Source organism: Branchiostoma lanceolatum, chromosome 17 (assembly GCF_035083965.1).
Source record: "Branchiostoma lanceolatum isolate klBraLanc5 chromosome 17, klBraLanc5.hap2, whole genome shotgun sequence".
NCBI lineage: Eukaryota > Metazoa > Chordata > Leptocardii > Amphioxiformes > Branchiostomatidae > Branchiostoma > Branchiostoma lanceolatum.
In genome coordinates this window covers 17,339,909-17,355,561 of record NC_089738.1, presented here as the reverse complement: position 1 = coordinate 17,355,561, position 15,653 = coordinate 17,339,909, and the positions used below count along the sequence as shown (strand labels likewise).

Below are 15,653 nucleotides of genomic sequence, written 5' to 3'. Positions count from 1 at the left end.
TCAAGTTAAGGATTAACATTTATTGCAACGTCCACAAACACAATACTGATTGTAACCACTTCCTAGGAGGCTATTTTTGGCACATGTCTTGCACCAAATTGATCACACGATTCACAATAATATCGGCTACCTTTTCTGGACAAAAGATTATCCAAAATATAAACAATGTTTTGAAATAGCACTGGCCAAAATCTACCCGTTCTGAACTCAAAGACTAGCCCTTTAAAACAGCCTGTGGCTAGTCAGGCAGCATGAGCTGCATGTTAGTCAAAGAATAAACTGAATAGGACATTGAAACACAGAAAACAGCTCCCACAATGAACGACATGTGGTGCCTAGCTGCACACTTGTACATGTGGCTTGACTGTAGTCAAATGACACATTGGGAAATTCTGCCACTATAGACCTTTGCTATAAATAATGCATAGTACAGAACAAGAACATTTTCATATGGAATGACATGAGCATATAAGCGTTAAAATGCCAGTTATACAACCGATAATGTCTTCATCACATTTACTAGCCCTTAGACCTAAAACGACAGATTTAAGGTAACATTTACGGGCAAATACATAAATGTTTACCTTCACATGAACTAGCCTAACAAACTACTGCTCTGTTTATTCTTACTCAAACGCATTCATATATATGGTGAGCAGTCCCTCCAGCTCTGTCCTGCCACTTGCTACATAATGTAATCAAACACCACAGGGTGTCTGCTACTTAACCTGTAACCATGGTGACAGCCATCTGGTTCAGGTCATTGACCTTATGAAGAAACTGACCTAAACATATGTTCACTTCTGTGAAGGTAAACATAATCACTTGTAATAGCTACAGGAGCAAAATCTCAATGTCTGTAATTATTTCTGTTATTTAACACTTATTTGCCAGAAGATCTCAAAACATGACCTGTACGCTTAGCACAAGTTTGAAAACCCACGATGTTTCTTCAGTATCTAGCCATTCTTTTCATAGCTCAGTACCTGAAGTTGACGATAGTTAAACTCTGTTAATGTTATACTTGCATATATATTAGATTTCTTAAATGGCCTCATAAAAAAGCAACAACAAAGAAATAAGATGAGCATCACTTTAGCCTCCTCCGATTACCCTTGCTGCCAAACTCCATAATAAATACAACTTGCTGCCTTTAAGGTTTGCAAAAATTCCCACTACATTCAAGGTTAAGTAAAAACTTGACTCATAGCTCTAGAAAACTGTAACACTTGGCTTAACAAATCCAACCACACTTGAAAGTTCATCTGTGTTGGTAGAAGTCATTCTGAATGGAGTTTAAACTGTAAATGGCATTTACAGTTTAAACTCCATTCAGAAATCCAACCACAGTAGTGAATCAGCAACCTACTGGTATTACATATTGCACATACAAGAAATAAATTGTTGTGCAATTTTCTGCACATGGGGAATGAAAATGTCATAGATTTAAACATCTCATTTATACATCAGCATGCACATAACATATCACTGGACAAATCAACATATGATATACATCATAAGCATTGCAGCTTGCTATGAGAACCTTATTCAAAGACAACTGAATCTTGTACAATACTGTCAAACCTGTTTAAGTGGCCATCTCGCTAGGACCATCTGGCCAATGTGACCCCCTTTTGGTGGTTATTTAGAAATCTTTTCCCATTGACACAATTGCAAGTACTAAGAATGCTGTCTATTGTGACCACCAGTCCACATATTTTAGAACAAAGTTAATCATTCCCAAGTGGTCTTCTTGGGCAGGTTTGACTGTACATTCATGCTTGTTTTGGGTTAAATGATGTAAACCTTGCAGTTTCATTTCATGATTTTGTTTATTCTATGAGAGACACCAGGGACAAAACATTATCAAGTAGGTCATGAAAATCTCTGATTGCATCTCTCAAATTACAGCTGAAGAACGAATACCTTAGCTTGTTTTAGTCTTGATAGGATGCTTCATGATTTTGTCCAGTGACAGGACAAATCCATTAAATGAAATTTGGGGTAATATACAGAAACATGTAACTCTGTAGCCGCCATGCATCAGCTCCTGATGCTCGCGAATGATAATGATGATCCTCCTTGAAACTTCACTGTACGTTTTTCACTAGGCTGCCTTTAACTATTGGGTTCGTGATTTTTGGCAATTGACAGAACAAGTCTGTTACACTAATTTGGGGGTAATGTAACTCTTTTAACTCTCAGGGTAATGCAACAGGGTTTGTCACTAGGCTGCCACTAACTGTTGGGTTCCATGACGTAGACCTTGCAGTTGTGTTTCATGATCTTGTCCAGTGAGAGGACCGGAGCGGGCGGTTGCGCCAGGAAGGCCGGTGCAGACCGGGAGGGAGAGCTGGTTCTGGAGTCCTGGGAGTGGGTAGGGCTGTTGGTTTGTCTGGAGACAGAGGAAGACATATCGAGTTACGCTAGGGTCGCATTTTCAAACCGGCACCCGGTCGGGCAGTTTGTGAGAACAAAAAGTATGATATGAAAGACAACAAAACACAAATATAAAATGTAACAAGTATTAGTCGTGAGCTTGATTTGTCCATATTTCTTGATATAGACTTTCATTTTTCATTCCTGCAAACAGTAAGAAAGGGTTGATGAAAATGTATTATCATAAGCTTAAAATGACAGATTTAAGAAGGAAAATCAACAACATGGGGTCGTTCCCAAACAATGAGAGAGACAGAAAAAGATTTGAAGCCCTGGTGCTGATCCCAATCTTGGCTGGCAGCTTGTGCCAAACAGGGATTGATGAAAAAACTACATGTGACCTGTAACTTGCTCTGACCTTGGTGCTGATATCCCAATTGTTGTTCACTTTACTATAATAAGTGATTTATTTATTGGTTTGGCAGTTCAGGACACATAGCCAGGGCTGCCAAAATCAAATGACTGGCACATGACACCTTCTTGGCTGAAAGAAAAATGAAGCAAGACAGTAAAATAGTATGACTTGGCCGCCATGTTCTTGTCGGAGAGTGAAGTAAGGAAGTTCTTAGTTCAACTAAAGCTTTGTAAATGTGATTTATGACATACTTTGAATGCAGAAATGTTTGTGAAGAAGACAGAAAATGGAGAGTTTGCAGTGGTTTTCAATTCGCGTTTGAAACAAAAGTGCGCTACATGAACACAATGGAAAGGCTTGGTGGTTTTAAATTTGGCGTAAAGAGTTCACTGTGAAAACCGCGAACATAAAACCACCACAAACATTTCTGCATTTAAAGTACTTTGAGGATTATTGATCAATTATAACAATTTCTCACCTCACACCAGCAGGGTAATACTGTGTTTCAACTATAGCTGCCGAGGTGGAGTCAGTGAAAGAGTATGACTTGGCTGCCATGCCCTGTTTCTTGTCCGAGGTGAAGTTAGGATGGTTGACGCGACTGAAGCTTTATGAATCTAACTGATGAGATATGCTGAGAATTAAACAATTTCTCACCTCACTCCAGCAGGATAATACTGTGTTTTAACTATAGCTGCCGAGGTTGAGTCAGTGAAAGAGTATGACTTGGCCACCATGCCCTGTTTCTTGTCCGGGGTGAAGTTAGGATGGCTGATGCGACTGAAGCTTTTTGAATCTAACTGATGTGATATGCTGAGAATTAAACAATTTCTCACCTCACACCAGCAGGATAATACTGTGTTTTAACTATAGCTGCCGAGGTTGAGTCAGTGAAAGAGTATGACTTGGCCGCCATGCCCTGTTTCTTGTCTGGAGTGAAGTTAGGATGGTTGATTCAACTGAAGCTTTATGAATCTAACTGATGAGATATGCTGAGAATTAAACAATTTCTCACCTCACACCAGCAGGATAATACTGTGTTTTAACTATAGCTGCTGAGGTTGAGTCAGTGAAAGAGTATGACTTGGCCGCCATGCCCTGTTTCTTGTCCGGAGTAAAGTTGGGGCTGTTGGTTCGACTGAAGGAGGACCCAGGAGTAGACTTGCCATCCGAGCTCCCGCTGTGGCTGTGGGGGAAGTTTGGGGTGATTGTGTTGAACTGGAGCTTCAGCTTCATGTGCTGGCCAACCTGGTAGAATATCAAGACATCGGTCAAAACATCTGTGAATAGTTTCTCAGGAAACTAGACACAGGAAAAAACTATCAAAAAATAAGTCTCTTGAAATTTGTAAAGACACTAGAAATGATTACTTACAAGTTAAACATCTAATAACTGTTGTATCTTGAATAGTTTCATCAGCTTAGTAAATGTAGGTCATAGGGAAATAATGGTCGTGTAACATAACATTTAAAAAGAAAAATCATCTTTGGAGATACTGATTGGTTTCAGTTACATGTATGTTAGGACCTGGTTATTTTTACATCAAATTGAAATGTAGAATCACTATCACAGCTAACGATAATGAATGAATGAATGAATTAATGAATGAAGACCTTTATTGCACATTTCTGCCACACTTGGCTAAGTACAGGTCACAACAAAAGATAATACAAGTAAAGTTAGCGGATACAAAAGAATATGACTATCATTAAATAGATAATGGCAGGATGCTCATGCTTCCTGATGGCCATATAGAGTTGGTGCATGGCATTGTACGGTGCAGACAGAACTTCACACTATGGACAACATACAGACATTGATTTGGACTGATCTTAACAAAAGTGTTGTTGATTTGAATATTTGACAGACAGGAAGTCCTTGACAACAAGAGGAAAGGTTGCCACAAAGTGGAAAATCTCTCTGGGTGATTCTTAAAGGCAATCTAGAGTAGTTCCCAAAACTTTCATAAAACAAGAGAATGTGTTGTAAAATGTTCTACTTCAAAACATATACATTTTGTGTACTCTGGTATCAAACTTGGTGCATCAAAAAGGTCTCATCCACACTATAAGTATGGCCTAAAGAAGAACATGTTATGAGTGGCTTCACCTCAAAGAGCCCGGGTCTCAGCACTTGGAAGGGGACAGTGAAGGAAACAGTTGACCCACACTTGCAGAAACTACAACAGTACAAAACACCAGTCACCAAAGGCACTAGGAACTACATGTACATATGTTACAGTACAAAATACCACTCACCAAAGGCACCAAGAACTACATATTACAGTACAACACACCATCAGCACTAAGAACTACAACATTATGTTACTGTACGTATACAAAACACCACTGTCACCTTTAACACTGAGAACTACATGTGTACAAATGTTACTGTGAAAAACACCACTGCCACTGTGTTTACAACTACACCACCATGCAGAAACAATAGTTAGGCAACACCAATGTATATGTAATTCCTAGGCTCATAAAAGACTGTGCCGTGTAGATTGTGCCGTTCACCATACAAGAGAAGAGATTTGTATTCAGTATTCAAACTCATACACTGTCAGACAGTATTTGAAAAAAAAAGATACCAGCACGTATGAACACGTTAGGTATTCTTTCTCTTTTTATTGTATACTGTACATGTACATCTGAGGACCATAACACAATGTCGCAAAGTTTAATTTACCACAAAAGCTAAGATATAGATTATCAAGTGATACATGTACATGTATGATATAACTCACCCCAGGTTGTAGCTCGGAGTGTGGCAAACCACAGAGTCCATCACATTTCTGGCAGATCTGATACTCGCCTCCGTCTTATCTGTTAGTACACAATTAGTAAACACCATATACTATAGATAATCAAAATATGGATTGTAATAAAACTGGGATTATACAAAAAATAAAATTTGAAGATTTTTTGTAGATATAATGAAAGTTACTATGTAGAAAAGTAGTTCAAGGAACATATTCAAGAATCTTAAGTTAAGTCTTGAATGTATCTAAGATACCTTTCTGGTCCTGAAGTGCCTTCTCAGGGCTCCACACAAGCTTGATGGTCAGGAAGTCCTGCAGGTTGTTCACTAGGGTGTACTTCACATCAAATCTGCCACAAAATGTAATGTGTAAGTGTGTATTGCAATAAAAGACATCAAAGACTAAAACTGGGGACTGATGGAGTACTGAAAAGAAATCCCACCATTCTCTTGTCAAACTTAAATAAAATTCTGTGAACCACCAAACATATCTGTATCTGTATCTATATAGCCGGTACAACCGCCATTAGGCGTAACACACCAGCTTCGCAGGCACGCGGCGCGGCAGCAGCTAGTTATACTACACCGAACGGTCTGTTACACCTAGTCTTTGCATATCTGACTGCAACCATTCTTTAAAGCTACTTAGTTAAGAAGCTCCTAAGCTCTTCAAAAATCATGCTACATACTGACAAAATAAGGATGGCTTTGTGTAAAGACTGCTGTGCTGACCTTTGACCCACATAGACAGGTGACGGACAGGTGGCATTCATGATGAACTGGGGCTCGTCAAGCTTCATCACAGGCAGGCTGGAGACAGCAGAGATAGTGAAGTAACATCTTACAACAGTAGCTTTTAAAGTACATGTAGTAGTTCAGAACAATGCTACATGATCTGTACGAAGCTTTATGGATGCACAAAAAGTGATGTGATGTGTGCTGGTCAACCTGTATGGCTGTCTTTGGCTTAACACATGCTTGTCAGGAGCTAGTCACATCACATCACATCAACAAAATTTTCTGATATAGGTCACTGCCATATACAAAATAATAACACTGCTGTTTGTTATGACTGTTTCGTGTTCTTATCTGAGCTGCAGCACTACTTGTTTGGTTTAACATAAACAATGCAGAAACATGTACATGTTTGACTTACCTGTAGTGAGTGTGGATGTGTTCTTCACTGCTGTTGGAGTTCACAGCCTTCCCAGGCTGCCACAGCATCAGGAGAAGTAGGGCTGATTCATGGGACTAGAGATAGAAAAGGAAAACAAGCAATTTATTGATATGCGCTAAATTAGCCATTGAATAAATCGTACATGTAGACACAATGGATGTAATGGTACAGTGCTTAGCAATCCTGTCTCTAAGAGTTCAAATCATGACAGATTTCAGTTCTATACAGAGACCAGTTTAGCTCACTGAAGAGACAACAATCTGGAATACCAGTGTTCTTCTAGAGGTTGAAAGTGGCAGTGTTTTGGCTTAGATCATACAGACTGTACACTGTAAATCACCTTAATCTTGCTTGCATTTAAACTAGCACTGTCATTGGCAACATTTTGGGAAACCAGACAGCCTTCCTCTAAGGGTTGAAGGTAACACTTACCTCAGCTCAAACAGAATGCGCTCTATACCTCAACTAATACTTGCCAGCATTTCATTTGTCATGACAATACATTGAAAAACTACATGCCGACAGTTTTCTGTACCTCACCTCATACTTGCCGGCGTTCCAGTTGTCATTGACAACAATCTGGAAGACCAGACAGTGTTCCTCTAACGGCTGCAGGTGTGAGGGCAGCTGGGAAGGGTCGGTGTGCACCAGGGAGAATAAGCCGCCTTCTGCTGTTCTTCTGTTGAAGTTACATTAGATAAGAAGTTAACATTATGGGTGACGTCGGCATGGTGTATAACGGTTAGAGCGTTGAACTCCGAATCAATAGGTCCCGAGTTCGATACTCACCATGCCCCGACCTTGTGCCCTTGGGAAAGGCACTTTACACTACCTTTCCGGACGGTGGAGTGATGCCCACCAAGCCTATTTGGCTAATCTGTCAAACTGTGTGCTAAAAAACACACTGCGGATTTGGTTGTACATTTGCCACTGAGAGCCGTTAAATCTTTTTTTTTAAACATTATAACATGTACGGATGAAGTGAACAGAGTACTGTACTATACTTTCGCAGTGCTCTTATTTCATGGAAGAAGGGGACAGGACATTTTCACTAAATTTGAAGTTGAAAAGTGTTTTGGGTTATTTAAGATTTGATGAAAGACTCTCCCCCATAGACGGGACCGAGGGTTAACTTTCAAGATGTACCTACTTGCTTGGGGTTTGAATGTTCGGCTGAGGACTGGTTTTCTCTGCGCTATCGTGCTGGAAAGCAGCGTTACAGTTTGGAATGATCTGGAGCTGGTGGACGGTGACGTCTTCACATGACGAGTTGTACACTGTTGTCAAAGAAGGCGCCAAAAAATACAATATCAGCAAAATGATATTGAATTATCTTCTTTAGGCATTAGATGAGAATAAGAAATATGAACATTCACATGCACATGCAAAAATAATGGCTTTCTAAATTCCTTATAAAAAATAAAGGCTTTGACTTGACTTGACTTTAGACTAATTGAAAAATTACATGGTGCATGGGTCAGGAATAAGAGACAAGACTCGACGAAAATAGCAATGTACATGTTCTTAATGAATAGACCAATCAAGAAAGAAATTAAGTGCTAGCTAGTGGACATATAACCACCCTGGCAAATGCAACAAATTTCCTCAAAACGTATAACAAACCAGCACCCACCTTTGATGATGAGAAAGTGTTTCCTGCCAACCGACACCTTCCTGCACTTGACCAGTGGTGGAGGTAAGAGGGGGAATGTCTCTGTGACTGGGAAATAAAAAAATAAAAAAATTTCCATGGTCATTTCTTCATGTTTTATCTCAATGTTTATTTCATGTAGAAAAGGACCAGGATATTGTGTGTGTGTGTCTGTGTTTGTGTGTAAGTGTGTACATGTATGCTTGTTTCTGTGTGTCTGTGTGTACAAAATGTACCTGTAATGTTTGTTTCCGTGTGTGTGTGTGTATGTGTGTGTGTGTGTGTGTGTGTGTGTGTGACAGTTTATCTTACATTTTTCTAAATTCTTTTATTCTTATCTTCCTTACAATTTGTTTTCATTGTCTAATGCAGATTTAGAACGCACATCTTTATAAATTTCACAATCCTTCCAAGTAGATCTTTAAACACAAGTAAAAGATAAACAGAAGAAATAAGAGAAAACAAGGAGTGGCAGTACCTCGGTCTGTGTGGTACTGACAGAGGAGTATCAGAACTACACACAGAAACACAGGGAAGAAAAACAGAATATAACATAACCAGGAATTTTCTAATATTCGACACATTACTTTTATATCTGCAATTTTGCTGATATCAATGACTGCCTTTCAACATAGGCTGTCATTGACACACCTATGTCACATCAGCTTTTATCTGTTCAACCTCCTTGATCTGTTTAAGGCACATGAGTCTTTGACGTATGGTTTTCAAAGTGTTAATCAAACTATTTAAAGCCTAGGAATAATAATGAAAGAATGGACACAAAATAGTAATGTTAACCTTTTCCCTGTTGCCTAACCCTGTAACCAATAAAAATTTGGTGCCAAAAGCTTAAGGATTCTACGTCTACAGCAGGGAGAAAGTTACCAATGGACAGAAATCATGAAGAGGGGTTTAAAGTACTGTAATTGTTACAAAATCAAATCACCACAAACTTAAAGACATTGACAGTACCGTGGCATTTGACGTCTGAAGACTCCTTGACCTCCTTGTTGACCTGTTCTTCCACCGACTCGGCCGGAGCGTCCGTGTTTTCCTCTGCGTCCTCCTCGCCGCTATCGACCTCCGGGTTCCACACCACGACCGACACCCCGACCCTCTTGGTGCCGACGGGAAGTTTGTCCAGACTCACTCTCAGCGGGAAGACTACGGTGTCGTCTGAGACTGTCACTGGGTCCTCACCCTGGATAAAAATGACATTTCTTTAGGCCATACTAATTTCATTTCTTGGTTCTTGGATCTTAAAGCATAATGCTAAAAGTTTTCCTACCAGCCTTTCGTTTTCATTTTGGCCGCTTGCTAAATCTGTACTTGAGATTGTTCGAGAACAAAGGAAATAAACTGGTGTTGTTTTGTAACATTTACAGGGGAAAAGTGGAGGAAGTGACGACACAGTGGAGTTTTATCTTGTAGTAGTTGTGTTGGAATAAGTTAGCTGTATATGAAAATATGAAAGAGAATTGAATACACCCTCTAAAATAATATGCTGAAGTGCAATTGTTATTGTCAATAGTACCTGCACTAATAGCTCCATGGAGCTGGCTCCATGGAGCCAGCTCCATGGAGCCAGCTCCATGGAGCCGATTAATGCAGCCCTGCGGCAGATGTTTTTCTACCTCCATGGAGCTGGCTGGCTCTACGCACTTTCAATGCATAAGCATGGTTAATGTCACGCCTAAGAAAAATATAAAAATCTCTATTTGGAAGCGCCGCTCTCTACCGCCCACGATTCTTACAAGCTGCTCTAACGTAATCCCAATAGCTCCACGCACTTTCAAGGCAAAAGCATGGTTAACGTCACCGCCCGGAAAAATTTAAAAAAATCTCTATTTGGAATGCCGCTCTACGGCCAGACTGCGCGCAAGCTGCTCTAACGTGTTTCCCTATGGCTCCACGCACTTTCAAGGCAAAAGCATGGTTAACGTCACCGCTTAGAAAAAGTAAAAAATCTTTATTTGGAATGCCGCTCTACGGCCAGACTGCGCGCAAGCTGCTCTAACGTGTATCCCTATGCCTCCACGCACTTTCAAGGCAAAAGCATGGTTAACGTCACCGCTTAGAAAAATTAAAAAATCTCTATTTGGAATGCCGCTCTACGGCCAGACTGCGCGCAAGCTGCTCTAATGTGTTTCCCTATGCCTCCACGCACTTTCAAGGCAAAAGCATGGTTAACGTCACCGCTTAGAAAAATTAAAAAATCTCTATTTGGAATGCCGCTCTACGGCCAGACTGCGCGCAAGCTGCTCTAACGTGTTTCCCTATGCCTCCACGCACTTTCAAGGCAAAAGCATGGTTAACGTCACCGCTAAAAAAAATGTAAAATTCTCTTTTTTGGAATACCGCTCTACGGCCAGACTGCGCGCAAGCTGCTTTAACGTGTTTCCCTATGCCTCCACGCACTTCAAGGCAAAAGCATGGTTAACGTCACCGCTAAAAAAAATGTAAAATTCTCTATTTGGAATGCCGCTCTACGGCCAGACTGCGCGCAAGCTGCTCTAACGTGTTTCCCTATGCCTCCACGCACTTTCAAGGCAAAAGCATGGTTAACGTCACCGCTTAGAAAAATTATAAAATCTCTATTTGGAATGCCGCTCTACGGCCAGACTGCGCGCAAGCTGCTCTAACGTGTTTCCCTATGCCTCCACGCACTTTCAAGGCAAAAGCATGGTTAACGTCACCGCTTAGAAAATTAAAAAAATCTCTATTTGGAATGCCGCTCTACGGCCAGACTGCGCGCAAGCTGCTCTAACGTGTTTCCCTATGCCTCCACGCACTTTCAAGGCAAAAGCATGGTTAACGTCACCGCTTAGAAAAATTTAAAAATCTCTATTTGGAATGCCGCTCTACGGCCAGACTGCGCGCAAGCTGCTCTAACGTGTTTCCCTATGCCTCCACGCACTTTCAAGGCAAAAGCATGGTTAACGTCACCGCTAAAAAAATGTAAAATTCTCTATTTGGAATGCCGCTCTACGGCCAGACTGCGCGCAAGCTGCTCTAACGTGTTTCCCTATGCCTCCACGCACTTTCAAGGCAAAAGCATGGTTAACGTGACCGCTAATAATATAAGAAAAAAAATTGATTAGAAATCCGAACGCAAATGTGGTAAACAGTGGCATTGATCGTCTATTTCATAAAGATCACAGCAACTAGAATATGTCCAGTTTTCAAGTCGCATAAAATGCTCTGGGTGCCTTTAACAATTATGTGAGCATCTAAGATTTTTGTCTCCAATTTAATCGTTCAAAAATAAAGGCGCATAATACTTTCGTCAAGGAGACGTTATTTATAAAACCAAGGATAAAACCGTCTTGCTCTGGTTCGTTGTGTGCTTGTGTGTGTTCAAGGAGCCGACAAGTGCCTTTGATCTAACCGCCTTTCGCGCCTCCAAATAAGAACAATAAACTCGCGCGGCGGTCCCGTATTGTCAACATACTACGGGCTGCATGTTGTTTACATTATTATATCCCGTAGAGACTTTCGGGGCCATTACCATAGCAACAGCCAGGCGACACATTTTTCACTCGCAGAGAGTACCGTGGGCGTGTCTCACAGCGGACCACCAGTTTGCCTGGTGTGAAAGTTTCTTTCTGACGTCCGCCGCGTTCCGCCCCCGGGTCATAATGCGGGCTCTAATGTGTAAACCCATCCTTGGTAAACCACAGGGTTCAATTTTAATCAATTACAAAAGACATTGAAGTTGTTGCTTTCACAGTCAGTTAAAAAATTAACTATAACAAACTACATATATCCCTAATGTTTGTTAGTCAACTCACACGTACAGCATTGACAACAATGCTAATTTTAATTTCGTTACACTGTCACCAAACTTTCATGCAATGATGTCCCTAGACCTTGCACAAAGAAGTTGCATTATTCTGAAACGGTAATGGAAACTCAGTGTCTGACCTACTATGACCGACCCGTGTCACATGCCAGAAATCAATGTGTTATCCGGATAGTCGACGCGACAAAGTGGCGTCACGTCTGTCAATCACAGCGATGGCGCCGGGCATTGTCATTGGTCGGAAGATTTTCCGCTCGTGCCGAACGTCCCAAATCTGTGTAGCCTTGTTAAATCTCCAAGTAGACGTATAAATGTCCTTTTCCTGAGAACCGAACTTTTTGTGATGACTGTGCCACTGGGGGTAGTAATAATCAACGAGATATGTTCAGAAATTCTTCAAAACATCTGTAGAATTAAAAGTTGAAGAAAACATGTTCGTGTTTATGTGCAAGCGTGTTTGTCAATGGGCTCTCCCCTTTCATAGAATGGACTAACCCCCCAGTAAAAGTTTTTAGCCTTTCCCGCGTGGTTCGCGATCGGGCGGCAATTGTCCGTCTAAATCAACATGTAATCGGCAAGATTTGTACTGCGAGCTTGTGCTTTCTTTCCATCTACTTTGTTCTATGGGAGCTTGATCGCGCAACGGACATGTGTTCCAAGCACATTTCATTTATGCAAGACCGGGAAAATTAGACGGGCTTTTGCTGCATCAAAGACGTTGTCTCCTGTGTCCTGTGTCAATTTCCGGCCCGGCGGGTCGCACAGTCAGCGTCACACGGGGGGTGGCATATTTCACAAACACCATAAACTGGGGAAGTAACAGCCCTGAATACAATGCAACACAACACACCATTTCCCTTGCACGTTTACGACAAGCATGTTCGTGCAGGAGGTCTATCCTCTTGTCCCTTTGATGTCAGGAACTTTAGTCTCCCATCGACCAAACGTGCGGTGACACGAATGCTTCTACCAAGGCGCAACCAAAGAAATAAATGTTTAGTGTAGAAATAAATATTTAGTGTACAAACAAATGAATATATTTTCCTACATGTATATGCTATGGTCACCAGGTCTTACAAACACCATGAGCACCGCATGAAAATGGTGACACCAGCCACGGTGCCACTTCTTAGTGTTCGGTAGTCTCTAACGGGACTGCAGCAGGACTCTACGAGCACTGACCTCCATGGAAGGTTCGTAGAGGAGTTCTAGGGAGTTCCTTCATAGGCTATGGATTATAGATTAAGGAGAAGTGAACCATGTATTGCATTCATTGTGCGTGGGGCCGCCAAGTTGTGTTTATCTTTCAGTAAAGCCCTCCATGGAGGACTGATTTTTTTTTCAAGGTGACATTAACCATGTATTGCATTCATTGTGCGTGGAGCCGCCAATATATTTATCGTTCTGAAAAGCCCCTCCATGGAGGAGTAAATTTCTATTTTTGTCAAGGTGACGTGAACCATGTATTGCATTCATTGTGCGTGGAGCCGCGAAGTCCTGTTTATCGTTCTGTAAAGCCCCTCCATGGAGGAGTAATTTCTATTATTTTCAAGCTGACGTAAAATAAAAGGTATACGCATTTTCTTGAGGGTGACGCAAACCATGCGTCTGCATTCATTGTGCGTGGAGCGAGCATGATGAAGCCCGTTATTGTTAACCAGAACGTATATACATGTACATGCGGAGTATTTGTTTTTTCTTGAGGGTGACGTTGACCATGAGTCTGCATTCATTGTGCGTAGAGCTAGCTCTACGGAGCTGGAAAAATTGCCGAAGGCTTGTATCAATAGCTCCATGGAGCTAGCTCTATAGAGCTAAAAGGGATACAAACTTTCTTGAGGGAGACGTGAACTATGAGTCTGCACTCATTGTGCGTGGAGCCAGCTCTATGAAGCTTGTTTATCGTTAACCAGAGCGTATATCCATGGTGGAGTATTAAAAAAAAAGTTGTGATGACGCGAACCATAAGTATGCATTCAAAGTGCGTAGAGCCAACTCTACGAAGCTGGAAAAAGAGCCAGCTCTACGAAGCTGGAAAAAGCTGCCGTGTATTGGACTAATAGCTCCATGGAGCTAGCTCTTTAGGGTGACGTGAACCATGTGTCTGCATTCATTGTGCTAGAGCCAGCTCTATGAAGCTTGATTTTTTTTAGTTAGATTTTTTTTCAAGGTGACGTGAACCATGCATTTGTATTTTTCTTGAAGGTGACGTACGTAAACCATATAAATGCATTCAGATAGCGTAGAGCTAGCTCCATTGAGGTGGAAAAAAATTTGCCGCAGGGCTGTACTAATCGGCTCCATGGAGCTAGCTCCATGGAGCTGGCTCCATGGAGCCGATTAGTACAGACCCTTCTCGTTATTGTTCATGTGGCATAAAAAGATATTTTTGATGAAATATTGAAACAATGACTTTCATTGGCAATAACATTTGCCATAATGTGGTCTAAACATGCTGTAATTTTTGTTTAATTCACTTCAGTCGAACTGTATAAACTCAGCACTAGTAAATCATTTATAATGAGCAAACAATATTATGGCATAAAAAGAATTTTCAAAACAAATACACCTGTCCAGCTTAACGGGGATTGCTTGATTCAGATGCTCTAAATATGTAGCCATTAAAATCAGTATAATGCATATTCAAAACAGTTAATCTTCATTTCCATTCATAAAAAGGAGCATTAAATCGATACAAAGATAAGGGCCGATTAAAAGAGGGTAAGAGGGCCACGCCCCCATGCCCTTAGGGTGGGCGTGACCCAGCGAAGTGCCCGCAGAATGTAAACAAACAAGGTTCACGTGGTAATGTTGTTCTTGTCATGGGAAACACGATTATGATCGGATATCCGGGAGAATTTCGTGCGTGGCTGCTGTTTGTCCAGCTGTGGGTTCGATCCGTTCCGTTAGGTCCGGGATCGCGACATGATCGCAAGGAAAATGGCGCGATGTGACAGCTGTGTCCGTTACACTATCACACAGCGGGTTGCGAAACCTCAAAACATCGCACACAAACGGTTATAAAGAAGTACACCCACCTTTTCTGCTTGATCTTTAGCGGAGCTGTTGTGTAATAGGAGCGGCACGCAGTCTCTGAAGTCTTGTTTCCCGTTGGAAGCGGACACAATCCCCTTCTCCAGGCCCCCTTCATGAAGACAAATGTCCTGCGATTGAAACAAACTCGTGGCGGTCGCGGCAGTGCTGAGTTCCAAAACACGGTCTCTCCAAGCGCGTATTCTCTCATCATCGCGGTCCTCCTCGCAGTATTTAGCGATCAGAAGCACGTCGATGGTCTCTCCCTGGTAGACAAAGTTTCTGCGCGGAGTTTGGGAGAGATTTAGGACGTCTCCGACCTTGCAGGACGGAAAATGCAGAGAAAATCCTGTTTCCGATCTGCCGTCAGGCGCCATGACTTCTCAGTGGGGCTTCGGGAAATTCGGGTACGTTCGATGTAAACCTTTACCCG

At 41.6% G+C, this 15,653-nt stretch overlaps 1 protein-coding gene across 1 annotated transcript; it reads right to left on the bottom strand.

The window, feature by feature from the left end:
- Positions 1–15,610, bottom strand: LOC136423060 (trafficking protein particle complex subunit 14-like). The gene is made up of 12 exons (XM_066411060.1): positions 15,226–15,610; positions 9,358–9,586; positions 8,368–8,454; positions 7,885–8,011; positions 7,275–7,413; positions 6,714–6,808; positions 6,290–6,367; positions 5,813–5,907; positions 5,544–5,622; positions 4,904–4,973; positions 3,810–4,042; positions 1–2,395 (listed from the first exon to the last, which is right to left on the bottom strand). Exons 1-12 carry the CDS (start codon positions 15,595–15,597, stop codon positions 2,239–2,241), a joined length of 1,761 nt encoding a protein of 586 aa, XP_066267157.1. The 5' UTR covers positions 15,598–15,610; the 3' UTR covers positions 1–2,238.
- Positions 15,611–15,653: the final 43 nt, after the last annotated feature.

What these genes read in the sequence shown, in the direction of transcription:
- LOC136423060 (XM_066411060.1), bottom strand. Translation starts at nt 15,597, where the DNA reads ATGGCGCCTGACGGCAGATCGGAAACAGGATTTTCTCTGCATTTTCCG. An exon ending in TTCAGACGTCAAATGCCACG is followed by an intron (nt 8,455 to 9,357) that starts GTACTGTCAATG and finishes TTTATTTCCCAG; the next exon opens with TCACAGAGACATTCCCCCTC. An exon ending in TGAGACCCGGGCTCTTTGAG is followed by an intron (nt 4,043 to 4,903) that starts GTGAAGCCACTC and finishes ATATTCTACCAG; the next exon opens with GTTGGCCAGCACATGAAGCT.